Here is a 15,731-nt window from a genome sequence, read left to right as displayed (position 1 = left end):
CTGTTTCAGAAACAACATGCGTTAGTAACAGAAGAACGTCTAGTTGTTGTTTAACGGTTATGCTTGTCACTGCTTTAGAAACAACATATATCAGAAAAAGAAGATCGCATAATTTTTGTTTGGTATTTATATTATTTTCCCTGCTTCAGAAACAACATAAGTTAGAAATAGAAGAACGTTTAGTTGTTGCTGTACGGCTATGTTTTTTTTCACTTTTCAGAAATAAAATGTTAGTATTACATTTATTTGTTATTTAATGATGTTCACTCACTGTTTCTGAAGCAACATATGTCAGTAATCGAAGAGCGTTTATTATTTCTCTAACTGTTTTTTTTTGTTTGTTTTTTACTATTTTGGAAACGACGTATGTTAGCAATAGAAGAACGTTTAGATGTTGTTTAACGGTTATGTTCTTTCACCGTTTCCGAAACAAGGTATGTTGGTAGCACGTTTAGCCATTGTTTAACTGTTATAATAATTGAATTATAATAAGTTGCTGCAACCTGAACAAGATGAGAAATTAAACAATGTTTCCATTCACATTTAACTTTAATATCGTGCAAAGTTGCAGCAACCTGAGTAAGATGTTAAATTGAACATTGTTTACGTTCAGGTTGATCTAAGTGCTTCGTGTAATTACTTCTACCTGAAGAAGGTGAGAAATCGAACGCTGTTTCCGTTCACGATGAACCGTAATAGCCACGTAATTATGTTTCAAAATTATACAACTCAGCACACTATACTGAGTTTGTATCAACTTTGAAAGATATTATCATTCAATGCGCTCCAAACTTCTCTAACACTTATTGAAATTAGTTATTTATTTAACTGATAAAATGAATTAAAATGCAAAATTTTTAAATCTCTCAATTTCTCTATTTAATTTTAAATAGAAAAATAAATATTTGTTGAAGTTAATAATTTGATTTACATTTTATTTCTGGCTAAATATAAATAGGTTCCATTTAGATCCATATTAAGATTGTAGCATATATTATGGTTCAATACACTCCGAAATTTCTTAGTTTTTATTTTTATCTAAACTGGATTGTATGAAAGTAAAACTTTTCCCACAATTGGGGTGGAAGTTAAACCAAATTCCCCTTTACTTACTTATTTATACTGAAAATGGCAAAGAAGCCCATATAAATTTTATAGTGCAATTTTCATTTGTGAGGTTTAAAATCAATTTCCCGAACTTAAAGAAAAGTACTTTCCTCAAGGGGAGATGTTTCGATTTCACTTTTGATTTATGTATGGTATTTCAAAGGATTATGGAATAAATGTTCGGAGATTTATTTTTGGGGTAAAAAAAATTCGTTCTTTATTTTTAGCTTTCTCGAAAACCACCAAATGTTTTTTTTCTTTCTCCGACATAAAATGAATTTGTAATGTTACAGCCATATATAAAACCTGGAATAGTGTATATTTTCCAAACATCAAAGATAAAAGGGTAAAAAGCAGGAAAAAAAGTGTTATAATATGAAATATTTAAAAAAAAAAAGCAATCTTTTTATCTTTTGAAAAATAAATGGTGACAGTATATATCTCATCCACAAAGAAAATCTTTGTACTTTTATTGTAACACTCACTATGTTTTGTCTTAATAATAATAAGCTGATGTTTAGAATACTGTTCATTTGGAATCGTCTGAATAGACATGTTGATGACATTAGAGGATGGCTTACGTTTTATATTGTTTTTGTAAACGATATTGGGGCATATTATTCATTGATGATTAATGAGTTTGTTTACAGTTACCTTGAATTTACTCCTTTTTTTCACTAATTAATTTTATAAATTTATGAATTGTACTTCTTTCTCAAAAAGCATATTTGTGTCCCCTTTTTCAATTATAGATATTTTTTATTAATATATTCAGCTTTGTAATTTTGAATCCAACCCAGAAGCCAAGGGAACTCCTAAACTAAACATTGAGAAAAACTAGCCTTTGTAGCTTTCTCGATGGAACTAACAGGCATTCGCTTTACATGCATAAGAACTACAGGGAAATCTCCCGTGAATAGCTGTAAGCCTGTCGACGAGTAGGGAACTGAGTACGAATGAACTAGTCTTCGCTGGGATTCGAACCTGGGTCAGCTCATCGAAATACGAACTTTCTATTCCCTGATCCACCTCGGTAACTAATGTAAAACATAACATAAAAATGGTTTCTAATCAATTAATCTGTTGCAAGTTTTTGTGCTGCAAGCTCCTTAAAAAAAACTGCAGCTCGCGTTAAAGTAATTTCAGATCTTACAAAAAATGCCGTTTGATTTCGACCCATTTCTGTACCTACAATAACTCTTGTTTTACTCACTGGTAGTGGAATATAATACATACAATTAAGGAGGTCCAGGTGGATTTGATTTCAATGAGAAAGCATCAATGTACAACTTTTTTTTTTTAACCTTTTAGTTACTTAGATGAAATTGAACTCAGGATTCTGACTTTTTTTACAGAGGTTTAACATAAGCACAGATACTTTTCAAATACAAATACTAGTGTGAAATATCATAAGTTTTTAAATTTAAAAAAAAAACTGAATTTTTTGGACTTCGATAAAAGTGTTGCTTGACCGAAAATAAATATCAAATATTCACCTATATTCACGTGCTGGAATGAATTTGAGCAACATGCTGTACTCACACCAGTTGCCAAGTTTTAACTTTACCCGTTTTAGATAAAGCATAGAAGAGTTATAAAATGAGGTATTATTTTTACTGAAATATGCTTAAATGACCTTCACTATCATTAAAACTTATGATTATTCCCAATTTAAATAATTTTACAGTTTTAAAAATTTTTTCAAAACCTCCACAAAGAAAAAAAAAAGGTTGTTTACATATTTTTTTTTCAGAAAGTGTTTACTGCAATTGAATTTCTAAAAATTTATAATTGTTTTCAGAACCCTTGAAAATAGTGGAAATTAAGTAAAAAATTAGTGAAAATTAGTAAAAAATATACATTACAATGGTCAGAAAAATATTTAAAAAAAAAAAAAAAATAGTGCGTTTACGCACCTTTTGCCGAAAACGGATTAATAGGTTTACTGGAAGTCGAGTCATCTCGCGCGTCTAAAGTCTGCATCAACACTTTTAATTTATGAATGGAGTCAATAATAGTAATGAAAGAGGTGTATAGGCATAGTCAAGTGGCTTTGTACAATAAGGAGAGACAATGCCAACTTTTAGAAACTTGAGGAGTTAGCATTCCTATCTCAAAACATTTGTTCAAGACGACACATTTATATACAACATACATATTTATAACAGTTTCTTGCGTAAAAAGGCATAACAACGCTTTTTGCTTAATCTACTATTAGCAGCATTTTAATTATGTTAATTCGTAATTTTTCTCTGCTGGAGTCTTATTAAAAACAATTCCTATTTCTGAAATCGATGTACAAAAGCAGCTTAACAAATTCTAATGTAGTTAAAATATAATTAAACTGTAAAAAATGATTAATTAGTCCATGTCGAATAAAAAAAAAAATTGAGTCATGAAAAAAAATTGGAAGCTGTTAAATTTTCCAAAGCAAGGTACAACACACAGAAAATAGATAGGAAAGAAAACTCTATTAGATGTTCAATTATGCGTTTGATCTAACTTGACCTTTTTTGAATCCTGAAATAAATCTGTTTCCTTTTTTTTTTAAAGATATTTTTATTTTTTAAACCTTGTTCCTGGATTTTGTGGAGCTGGCAGTTTTCCAAAAACGTATCAATTGAAATTTATTTCTTTCTCTGAGAATAAAATGAATAGAGAGTTTGCTTCTCTAGATCAGGATTTTGTCATTCTTTCTAAGCAAGATTGATGAGAATCTTAAATAATAAAATAAAATCATTTTTATCCTTGGATTTGAATACAACATTAAAGATTCTCTATTTATATGTAATTAGCTATACTTAAACATTTTAATCCTATACTACACATAAAGTATATTTCATATTATAATTTAAACGACTGGTTATGGTAACAAAACATTCTAAACAATAACATAGTCCAATTTTTAAAAAAAATATTTTGCGGAGTATTTCGGTCTTTTAATGTAGATCTTTTACACATTAATTTGAATCAACATTAAGATCTAAACAACGTAATATCCCAAGTAAAAATTCTTGATGGTCCCATCATGAAGCAGCAATCCATGATAATTCGTGATGGTCCATGGTGGTTCCAACTATACATTTCCATGATAGTTTAATGGTTATTCTTGTTGGTTCTCAGAAATATACCATTAAAGCAATTTGGTATTTTTATGATAGCCCATCATAAATCAATCCGAATTCCTATATTGGGATACCAATCGTACATGATCGTTCCGATATTTCATTTCTAGTATACTATGGAAATTCGTGATGGCCCATAATGATTCCAACTATACATTTCCGTGATGGTTTATTGAAAATTTTGTTGGTTCAGCTGGAATATACCATCAAAACTATTTTTTTAATGTTGGACCATCATAATCAGAAGCAGACCGAATTCCCACAATTAACTGCTTTAACCTAATACGATTAAACAACCAGAATTTTACCGCGCCATCTAAGCTCACCTAATGAAACCACCTAGTTCCATATAGCTGCGTAGATAGCCGAGAGGGCTAATTAACCATTTTCACGACCGACAGAACAGGGGTTCGAGTCCCTGCGTTGACGCCACACTATTTCCTCCTTTCCCTTTAACAAAGGAAGAGTTTCCAATGACCTGAGCTCCTCAACATGTGTCCTGCATTTTCCAACGCCTTTTACCTAACGGTACTACGATAGGTACTCTGTCCGCCACAAAGTCTGCGGCAGTCTGGTGCTATGGAAACAAGAAGAGAGCATTTTAGGGAGGGTGGCTTCGATGAAGAGGTCTCCTTTTCTTTCGCCTTCGATGATAGCTTGTATGGGGAGTATACCAGATTGGCTGACTCAGCCACCAGTAGGAGACTTATTTAATCTGATTCAAGAACTTTTTTAAGATTCGCATGAATATTTCTTTCTTACTTAAAATAATTCTCTCGATTCAATCAGTTGTTATTTTTTAAATACAAAGGAAAAAAAGTGAACAAATTCTGACATTAAGGGTAGTACAGGTTTTTTTTAATATTACTTTTTAATTTTACGATATTTATTATGAATGTTCATTGATTGTTAGATGGTTTAATTTCTAAACTTGCACATTTTTTAAAGCAGTTAATTTCTTTTATTACTTGAATTTTCTGGAAAAAGTGAAGAGCTTAAACTTAATAACTCTGATTTTAAAAGGAGATAAAACTTTTGCTGAAAATAAAAATAGTTCACGTTATCTGTGACGGAGAAATATTAAATATCGTTGTTTTGATTATTAATTTTTAAATATTTTATTTATTTATTTATTTATTTTTTTGAAATTGAAAGCAAGTGACCGCAACTAGGATGAAATCTAAAACTATCAACGATGATTTTTATCAGCACCCATCAAACCATCTGAAATTATCTGAAGTTTTTTTTGCTTAAATTACGTTTTCTTATTCATATTTTATTGTAACCTGTACAGTTTTTTTTCACTATTCATTAAAAACAGTTTTTATTAGCAAATTTATTTTTTTCTTAATAACCAATTTACTATGTATGATAAATTTATAGATGAGTTATTTATTAATAAAACATTGAGCTGCTTTAAACAATTTTATACAATTTCCATACATATCCTATTTATCAATCGTTATTCATAGAAATAACAATTTCAATTTGTCATTGTATTTGGACAAATAGCATCGATGAAAATCAGAAGAGAGCTGAAACATAAAAAGAAACAATTTATTCAAGCTATTAAATTTAATAATTAATGAAAGAATTCCAGAAATTTTGAAAATGTTCGTTACTAATGCTTCTTTTGTAAAAACACGGTATCTCTTTTAAAACCATTAGAAGGCCAGGGAAAACATCAAAGGGGTTTTTCTTCAAAAGGACTTTCCTCAATGAATCTTTCTCAAATTCAAAATTATTTCGTTCGCGAAGAACAGGAATTAATTTTCGAAGCGATGGCCCTTTTTTTCCCTTATATAAAACTCTTGGATGGTTTGACGAATAACACATTTGTCAAAATCATCTAGATGAGCAAGTCCACCAGATTTCTTTTTCCTGTTTTTTCCGGGAGTGTGCAACACACCTTCTTCTCCTAAACAAGAAACTTCTCTTTTTATTTTTCTGAGTGTGAAGTCTGGCACCCCAGTAGCCAGACATGCTCTATCAGATGGTTGATGGAGAGGTAATTTAAGGGCTTTTTCCTTAGCTTCATTAGCAAAAAACTCAAACACATTGTGCACAACTTTACGTGCTTGTGATTTCAGAACTTCACCTTTTTTAAATTTAAAAGGCATTTTTCAAAGTTCAAAAAAGTTAAAAGAGGAAAAATAAAATAAAAAATTTACAACACAAATAAATTTTTTTAATTTTTTTTCTAAAACAGAAGCTTTTGAAAAAGAGAAAAGATTAAAAAAAAAGGAATCAAACGCTCGAAACGATGTTTCAGGCGCGAATGCTCATTTCTCTTAACTCTAGGGCTAATACAATAGATCGAAGAAAGAAGTCTCCTTTTCTCCCACCGAAACCAGTCTTAAAGAGGGACCCCGCACCCCTACTTGAAATAATCATACCTCGTTACCATAGTCACCGCCACCCCTCCAGACGAATGGCGGACAGAGTACCTATCGTAGACAAACAGTAGCTCCTACTCCTCTCCAGTTAATCTGACTTTTTATGGTTTTGAAACCATGCTACCTGAAATGGTTAAAATTCTGTATTCATGGTTTTATAACCATACTAGTTGTAAACGGTTTCAAAACCGTAAAGGTAAAAAATTTTCTTAGTAAATTTCCCGAAAATTTTTTCCGAGTAAATGCTTTTAAAATGAAGTCTTTTATTTGAATATACGTTCGCAATTGTCTTTATTTACTAAGTCGATGAAGTTGGGGTTCCTCCGAAAGATGGCAAATCATTTAGGGTTTCATTGCCGAAATTGGAAACCATTGGGTTGGAGTATCGGTCTGGAGGGGCTAACTAACAACTCACAGAACATATTCAACATACATAGTGCTCATAAAATCTGTGGAATCGAAAATCCTGTGATGGGTAGATGAGTAGTATCATAGGGTCAAAAATCTGGGAAAATTCCAGGAAGGAATCAAAAAAATTTCCTTCCCTTTCAGATCAATGTCTAAATTGTGAAAGTGGCCTCACAAATGAGCGGTGCTGTCATCTATCCAGGGGGACCCTTCAGATGGAGTTCGTCTTAGTGAGTGAAAATGCTATCGCAAGATCAAAAGTTATTTATTATGTGCGCTTTTTTTGCGCACACTCAGTGGAGAAAAAAGGCGTACATCAATACATTTCTGTATAAATTCTGTATTTTATACATTTTACAAACATACATTTTTGGATAAAAATACATATTTTTGTATAAATTTTGTGTATATTCCATTGTCTTAATATATCCTTATTTTAGGAAAATTTCCGTAAATAGAAATGTTATTGAAAATTCTGTTCATCACTTACCAATGATAGTTGAATTTTCACTTTGTTCATTGCACTCATCCTGACCGGATTTCATAACTGGAAACAAATCGGTCATATACTTTATTGCCAATTCCTTGTGACCACACGAATCATAAGCTTGAATACCTGCGTAACAACATTAATAACTTCAAAGTATTTATCATGGGTGTGATAAACTATGGAAAAAATGTTCAATGCAACATAAAAAGGTCATAATAGAACAGTTTAGTTAACAGTTTTAATAAAAGAATTTAGTTACTTTTCATTCAAACAGTTCATTATAAGGTAAAACATTATGTTCAAAATAAATATTACACTGAAAACACACATAATATATAAAAGCACGGACATTAAAATGAAAGGGTAATTAAAAAGTTTACACCATAATTACAATTGTTGCTGCAAGTTTAAAAGTATTCTAAAAGTAAAAAATTCATTTGTATTACATAAAATTTGCATTATTTTACTGCACTAGTAGTGTAAAAGTGATGCACAGTGAGTAGAACAGAAAGTAAATATCGTACAACCCCCCCAAAAAAATAATGACATTATTAAAATCACTATTATATATTGGGATATTTATCAATAATATGATTATATGGATTACTTTTAAAATGACATTAGTACGTTGCCGTGCAATTGAAAACACAATGTAAGTGCTTCACGATTCATACGATTGCTTAACAACTTTTCTCTTTCTGTTGCTAATGCTATGAACGCTAAAATAAGAATTTCAAAAAACTGATAAAATAAAACTTATTTTGGAAAACTTTTTTTGCAATATGTAGCTTACGGTGCAACGCAAACTAACGCAAACTAACGATGCAAAATACATAAAATTCTCAATTTAGAATTTTTTTTTTGTCGCTTACGTTGATTTTTCAGTTGCACGACAGTACACATCTCTCATAAAAATTAAACTTTAAACAAAACTAACAAATGCACAATATACTGAAAACTATAAAAATAATTAAAAATTAAGTTTTTAGTGTCAAATATACCAAAACTTTATTTTCATCCTAAATTGAAAAAAAATTTTTTTTTCATAAGTATTCTTGATTTACTTCAAGGCTTATTTTGAAATTCATAGCGTTTCTTATAAGATACAAGCTGAATACCCGTTCTTCGTACGAGGTGAAAAAAAAGTAAATAATCGATAAATTGGTATTGATCAACACTGCGAAATCATGCATAAAATTGAAAGACCCAATTAATAAAGACAAAATAATTATTTTTTTTTATCTATTATTGTTTTCTTGGTGGCTCGTTATTAGATTAAGAGAAACACATTTTTGGAAGTTGATCCCATGCAACTCTCGTTCAGAATCATTTGGCACGAGTCTTAATTTCTCTAATATCTCTAGAATCATTTTTTTCCGAACTAGTGTGCTAGTACTACGATTACTTTTTAACCCTGCTAAAAATTATCTTTGCTGAATTATCACCAACTTCAAAACTTTTATTTTTTGTTATTCTTTTATATTTCCTTTCGATTTTATAACATTGCCTTGTTTATCAAGATAAAACAAAAAGAAATAAAATTAATAAATAAAATTATTTATAAATGTAACTCACCAAAAAATCACTTTGAATAAGTAAGTATTTTTTTAAGCCTCAATCACAATTTTTCCTATGAATTGGCCATTTGTGAATTATCTAAATGTAATTTTTATTTTTGATTCTTGTGGACATCAAATTATTTACTTTTTTAGAAACTACTTTTTAATATGAAAATAAACGCGTGATTTCATAGATCTTTCAAAATCCTAATTCGCAGGCAAAATCATCAATGTGGATCTTGATTGGGGCAAATCTACCATAAAACCAAAGAGAAAAAAAGTTGTAAATACGGATCTAATGGTAATAATTCTTGATTAAGCAAAGTTATCCTATTATAAAACTTTTATAAAATTCTAAATAAAACTTTTTCGATAGGAAGCAGCGTGTAAACTGGTTGTTGGAAGGAGTTATAAACTAGAAAGTTAGGTGCGTGTTTTTAAACGTATTAACACCACATTCGCTACGGGTCGGCTCAAATTTGTATAAGATACATGCGTAAGTGAGAGCATTCATGCATATATTTACGTACGAACTCATAGATATTAAGATTTATTTTTATAGATGTTAAAATGTGCATCCAAATTTCACTTTCAAATTATTTTGCTTGCTTGATTTTTATAGGAAGCAATCGCACATTTTGATTTTTAAAAGAAAAGAAAACACTTACCAAACTTTATTCCAGGAATAAATGCGTCTGTAACTGGAAGGCCAGCAACATCCCCAGACTTCTGATTGAGAGCTCCAATAGCCCACCTGAGAGCCTCGAAGTATTCGACACCATCAGCAGATGATTGACCGCATCCGAATATTCCTTCACCCGGGTGATGTAGTTTGAGGACAGCACCTATGGTAACATCTGCTTCGGGTTCGATACCGGCATAATATGATTGTTCTGATGATGGACACGTCTCAGACATGAAGTCTTGTGATTGGACAATTCCTTCCATGAGAAGGAGGAACAAAATAATAGATATCATTTTACACCTCATCATGGTGCCTGCAGGAAAAAAAAAACCTTTAATTAATAAAATTAGTAGAAATATGGAGAAGCCTGCAATATAATTGAAGTTTTATTAGAGATTGACGTCAATAAAATATTTGATTCTATCGCAAAAAAAGGCTGTTCAAATATTAAGAATGATCTTAGTCATATTAGAAACCCCTCTCTTGTTTACGTAAAAATGTCACAACTAACCGACTCACAGGTTTGCTAATGCCACAATTAAGTGATACATTAGAAGGTAAATTATGATGATTTTTCCCAACTTATTTTTTATTTTTATTCATTCGCTATTTTAAGAATCATTCCTAATAAAGATCCCCCCCCCCCAAATTAGGCCTAGTTTCTTACTTCGATTTTTACTGTAGAAATTTAACTAAAGAATTTTAGGATTAACTTTAAGTAAACGAAGTAATTTTGCCTAAAATAAATCGTAAGCTAGAAATTAATTTTATAAAAAAAGTTACTATTTAAAATTTTAAAAATCCCTTAAAGATATTTTTCGAACATTTTTTTCACAAAAATTCGACTTTTATTTCAAATTTGAACTTCTTTTAAATATAATGTTTTCCAAATTTTAATATAATTATATAAATTAACACTTATTTTGCGTTTAAAAAAATAATAATAAGAAATTAGAGTCCTACATTGTTGACATGGGAAGGGACCATTACCCATACCTCTTCCCCCTCTCACTGATATAGCGATTACCTTATTCGCCGATTCACTTATAAGCCGATTCTTCAATTCACCAATACTCTAACTTGCCAATTCAGAAATTTGCTAAGTACATAATACACTCATTTACTTACTAGCTGATTCCCCGATTCATATGCACACTCTCATATTCAACAATAAGTCAATTCAATTATTCACGAATTCACTGATTCAATAATACACTGACTCCCTGATTTATGAATACTCAAATTCAATGATTTGACTAAATGGTAAATTATGATGATTATATTTGGTTTTTTTACATCTTTTTCTTTATTCATTCGTTATTTCGAGAATCATTCATAATAAAGTTCGCCACAGAGAAATGCGTCAAACTGCAAATATATATACTCTTAAAATTTTAAGTAAACAACATTATTAAAGAAATAATTACTTTTCATAAGATACCCTTCATTTCGATTTTTAAATTCATCATAGATATATACAGGGGCAAAAACAGAACACCCTGACTAACTTTTAATCTATTGTTTAGATTTCCACGTATTTAAAATCAATTTTAATGCTTAGAGGACTTAACCTAATATATGCTAAGTATTCCGTAAACGACATTTTAAAGGTATAAAATCAAACTCAAAAACGTATTTTTTTCTCCATATGAGCATGTCTTTCCCCCCCCCCTAATGAAGTTGAATTCCTGATCCAAAATATACAGTGGGGGAGGGGGTGGTAGCAGCAATCAGGGAAAATGTTTCGGCAGTCAAAAGTTTGGATCCATCAGTGTTAATTTCACTTTTGCAAATTTCGCAATATCTGGAGAACTATGCAAATGAATTGAACAATTTACAAGCAATTTCAAAATACATTTTTCTAAAGATAATTCCACGTTAAAAATAATTTTTAAAATTTATTTATTTTTTATTTAATAGTTGTGTAAAATATTTTTAACTGTAAGGAATATGAGTTAAGCATTATTTTAAAGAAAGTAATTTTAAATAACAAAATGCAAAATATGAACGTAATCAGTCAAATAATTTCTGAGTAATAAAATTTTTTAAATAATCGTATATTTAAAATTTGATTTCTCGAAAACGATCCGATGTACATTGTTAATGTTGTACATCGAAAATAACGGTATAGTTGTTTTTAATACTAGGTCTAAATAAGAGCCACTGATCGGTATACATTTGCCCGGTATGCCCTACACAGATATTTCTTGAGGTACAGTGCCACTACCCGGTATATATTTGTCCGGTATGCCCTACATAAATGTTTTTTTAAGGCCGAGTGCCACTGCCCAGGAGGCATTTAACCGGTACTCCATATACTGATTGTTTCTCCAAATCCATCCCCAGCAGATATTAAAATATCGAATAAATATAATAATATCAACGAATAAATTAATATCAAATCGGATATAACAAATATTTTGGATATTCACCCATGCGAATTGTTGTCATTCATCATTGAAAGTCGACATTCTCTTGATTTTGATTATTCACGGTAACATAATCACACTGTAGAAATTTTTGAAAAATGCGTTTTAAGCGCTCCTTTTTTAGGCATTTTGTGAGACAGAATGAAATAGAAATATCCATAATTTTCACTGTATCCCATAGCATAGCCACTTCGATACATCTAGACACCCATTTTATAAATATTACTACAACCACACGAAAATTAAGAGAATGGTTGCGGATTTTAGTGGTCAAACTATATATTTAATTAAGGGATGAATTTCTGGGTAAAACAACATTTGTGCTTTATCAATTAGATGAAAGTATTTTAAATAAAAGTAAATTTGTTTTTATAAATTCCATGGCATAAAGGTTAAATACATTTCTAATGGAACCCAATCTTTCAACCGTTAAGTATTATTTCTAATATTTGAGAGTTCACTTTAGGTTAGTATCGGATATTTAATCGTATCTAATCCTTGCAGTCATCGATAATGCTCTCCCTGCAGGAAGTTTCAAAAAGCTAAATCTTCTTTAAATAAGTTCAGTGGAGGCAAGAAATGTGAGTTTACATCGATGAACGTACGGCGAGATTATGAACGGTCCCACCATTGCAAAATGACATTTACGGACGCAGTAAACTTTTGACGGAGTAATCCGATTAAAATAACTGAACGGTATGGAATGGGAATTAGGCCAGGGATTAAAGAATGTCCTTCAACGAGGTGGATACATTTATGCAGGACGTGTTATTAAACAGAAATGAACTATTAAGGTTGCTCCATACGAAATAAACTTTTAATGAGAAAAATGTTTATTTAAAATCAAGTAACTCTCGGTATGTGTCGTAGAATTAGAGGAATGTCGGACAAAACTGGGTCCCAAAAGTTCAAACGTTTTTTTTCCTAAAAAACTCCACCTGTAAAATTGTTTAAATTAATATTTTGATGACAAAAAAAAAACCTTTAACTCCAAAAATAAAATTTTCTTATTTAAAAAAATTACTTTTTGGTATATATATATATATTTTTTTTTTGGAATTACAACTAAAACTGTTAAGTTAAACACTTGCTATGCATTGTTGTCCACTTATAGAGATCAATGGTCATTTTTTGCGTGGTCAGTAGTCGGTATAGCTGTATTGTCTAGAATACCTATTTACTACCGCAAAAAAAACTGTACCTGAAGAGCACAAAAACTATACTTTGCTTTTGTGCGGTCAGTAGACAGCCAGAGGCCGCTGTTTTGTTGTTAAATTATATGAATCATTATGGATGGATGAGTCATTATTTTCTATAATTCCTTGCCTCATTTCATTCTCAAATATATCAAGCTATTCAGTTATTTCTTATTTACAAACTAATTATAATAAAGCTAAATATAATTGTATTATTTTAACGTAACTTCAAAATTTTATTTATCTATAAAAGCTCGTAATAGCGTTTCCATATAGTCAACTCCAAAAGGCTTTTAGTTTCTCGAGTACCATTTTACTGATTCTGTGAAATTCTTGTACATGACATATTAACAAAGAAAATTTCTTGAAAACGTTCTTAACGTTTTTCTTTATCCAACTTATGAAGAGTTTAGAATAACAGTCCTTGTTAACCTGACATCCTCCAGTGGTCAACATGTAAGATAGACATGTGGTCAGGTTACAAAGGTTATGCACCCGGATCGGGATAGCCTGGTTGGTAGGGCGATGGGACCATGTCCAAGAACGCTCTATTCCCTGAGCCATCACTACTCTTAATAGTATTATTATAGCTATATTGATTGATATGGCACAGCTAAATCTTGAAATCCGCTTATGTGCACATTACCTAGATAATTCGTTGATTAACTGATCCGCTCCGTTAAAGTTCTAAATTTCAGAATTTTACCTTGGTAATGTGTACATTAAATGCTTTCGTATCGTTAAAGTTAAACATTTCAACTAATTAGGTGATTATTTAATTGCTTTTTCTTGATTCTTAATGACATTATTATAATTCCCCCTTAATAGTAATAATATTTTAAACTGTTTTTTTTTGTATTATAGTCATTAAAGTGATTGATTCCATCAATTACTGTGTTGATTGATTAATTTTTTTAGATCATGATATATAAATAAATAACATTATGTAAATAAAGCTTATAGAAAAAGTTGCTGTTGTTCCAGCAAAGATCTTATTTTTACTTTAAAGAGTGGTCGGAGGTAAATGTGCTGATTATCGTGGTAATGTGTAGATTATCTGCTAATTTTAGAAATTAAATAATATTCGGATCTTTAACGGATCGCCCTAATTAATATGTACATTACCTAGTTAGTTGGCAGAATAACAGATATCTGCAGTTTAGCATTAGCAAGAGAACAAATGTATCCTGTTCACATCTGCTCACTCAATGCTTCTCAGTGACTTTTCTCGATGTAAAACAGATTCTTTCAATAAAATGTGAAAATGTTAACTTACACTTTTTGTTTGTTTGTTTTATTTTGTCACTCATGACACTAACTTCTATCTTCAAATGATTTATTGAGTGATTTTTATTGAAATTCCTTTATTAATCCCAATTCACTTTTATCTTCTCTGTAACATCTTTCGTAAAAATATTTAAAAACAATGATTTTCCGTTTTTATAATGAATGGCAATTTACCGACAGTGACTGATAAGTTTGCTTTACGTAATATTAAGCAACTTGATGGATGACGTGTTGCTCTTTAATGATGGATCGTTTTGTTTTGTCGGTCATTCAAAAAGCATATTTAATATCTTTCACCAAAGATTTTTACAACATACATGCGCAGTAAATAAAATAACGTTTAACACTTTCTCTTGATCTTTACTACTTAATTTATTAATTTTGTGTTGATTTCCATACAATTTGCTGATTAGCCACAATTTTGTAATATTTAAATTAATTCATTAAAAAATGATATTTTAATTAATTAATTTATGAAAATAATCATGTATGTATGTATAGGATCCTTTAAAAACAAATTTTATAACCGTTGTAAAACAGCCAACCGAATTTTCAGTTTACGGCTACCAAGGTTCAACGACGTAGTCTTGTCATTTTAAATCCAATCCAGAAGACAAGGGAACTTCTGACTCAAGTATTAGGAGAAATTTGTCTTCGTAGATGACTTTTTGGTGGAACTATCCCACATTTGCGTTACATGGATAGGAAAACCACGAAGTCTGACGGGAAGGGAACTCTAACTCATGATCCATCTACCACTGAGGATATTTTACGTCAGCATTGTGGTCGGTGCGAGCCGGGTGTGGAATTCGAATACACTGACCTTCGCCAGGATTGGAAGGCGAGCGCTCTATTTAAAAACAAATTAGACAATTCACTAATAAAGCAAATCAACAAGTAGCAGTACTATCAAAAGGTAACTTTACAACAGTTTAAAACAACGAATTATTCACCCGTGAATAATTCCTTCAAGATAGAGCGATAATATTAAATACCTGCTAATGACATCTTTACATAAGTGCATCTTATTTGTTTATTGAGTAAAATGA

At 30.6% G+C, this 15,731-nt stretch overlaps 1 protein-coding gene across 2 annotated transcripts in view; it reads right to left on the bottom strand.

Moving 5' to 3' along the window:
* The window catches only part of LOC107438423 (uncharacterized), a 183,871-nt gene that overhangs the window by 50,561 nt on the left and 117,579 nt on the right, over positions 1 to 15,731 (bottom strand). For both annotated transcript variants that reach the window (XM_016050716.4, XM_087153503.1), the window contains exons 3-4: positions 9,754 to 10,083; positions 7,527 to 7,652 (exon numbers count right to left, since the gene is read on the bottom strand). In XM_016050716.4, the coding sequence (XP_015906202.3) occupies positions 7,527 to 7,652; positions 9,754 to 10,078 (451 nt within the window). In that variant the 5' untranslated portion in view covers positions 10,079 to 10,083. The remainder of the gene's footprint in view (positions 1 to 7,526; positions 7,653 to 9,753; positions 10,084 to 15,731) is intronic.

Source organism: Parasteatoda tepidariorum, chromosome 10 (assembly GCF_982258835.1).
Source record: "Parasteatoda tepidariorum strain Cologne lab strain chromosome 10, Ptep-v5.0, whole genome shotgun sequence".
Classification (NCBI taxonomy): Eukaryota; Metazoa; Arthropoda; class Arachnida; order Araneae; family Theridiidae; genus Parasteatoda; species Parasteatoda tepidariorum.
Note: the sequence above shows the minus strand (reverse complement) of the source record. Positions and strands in the feature narration are given on the sequence as shown.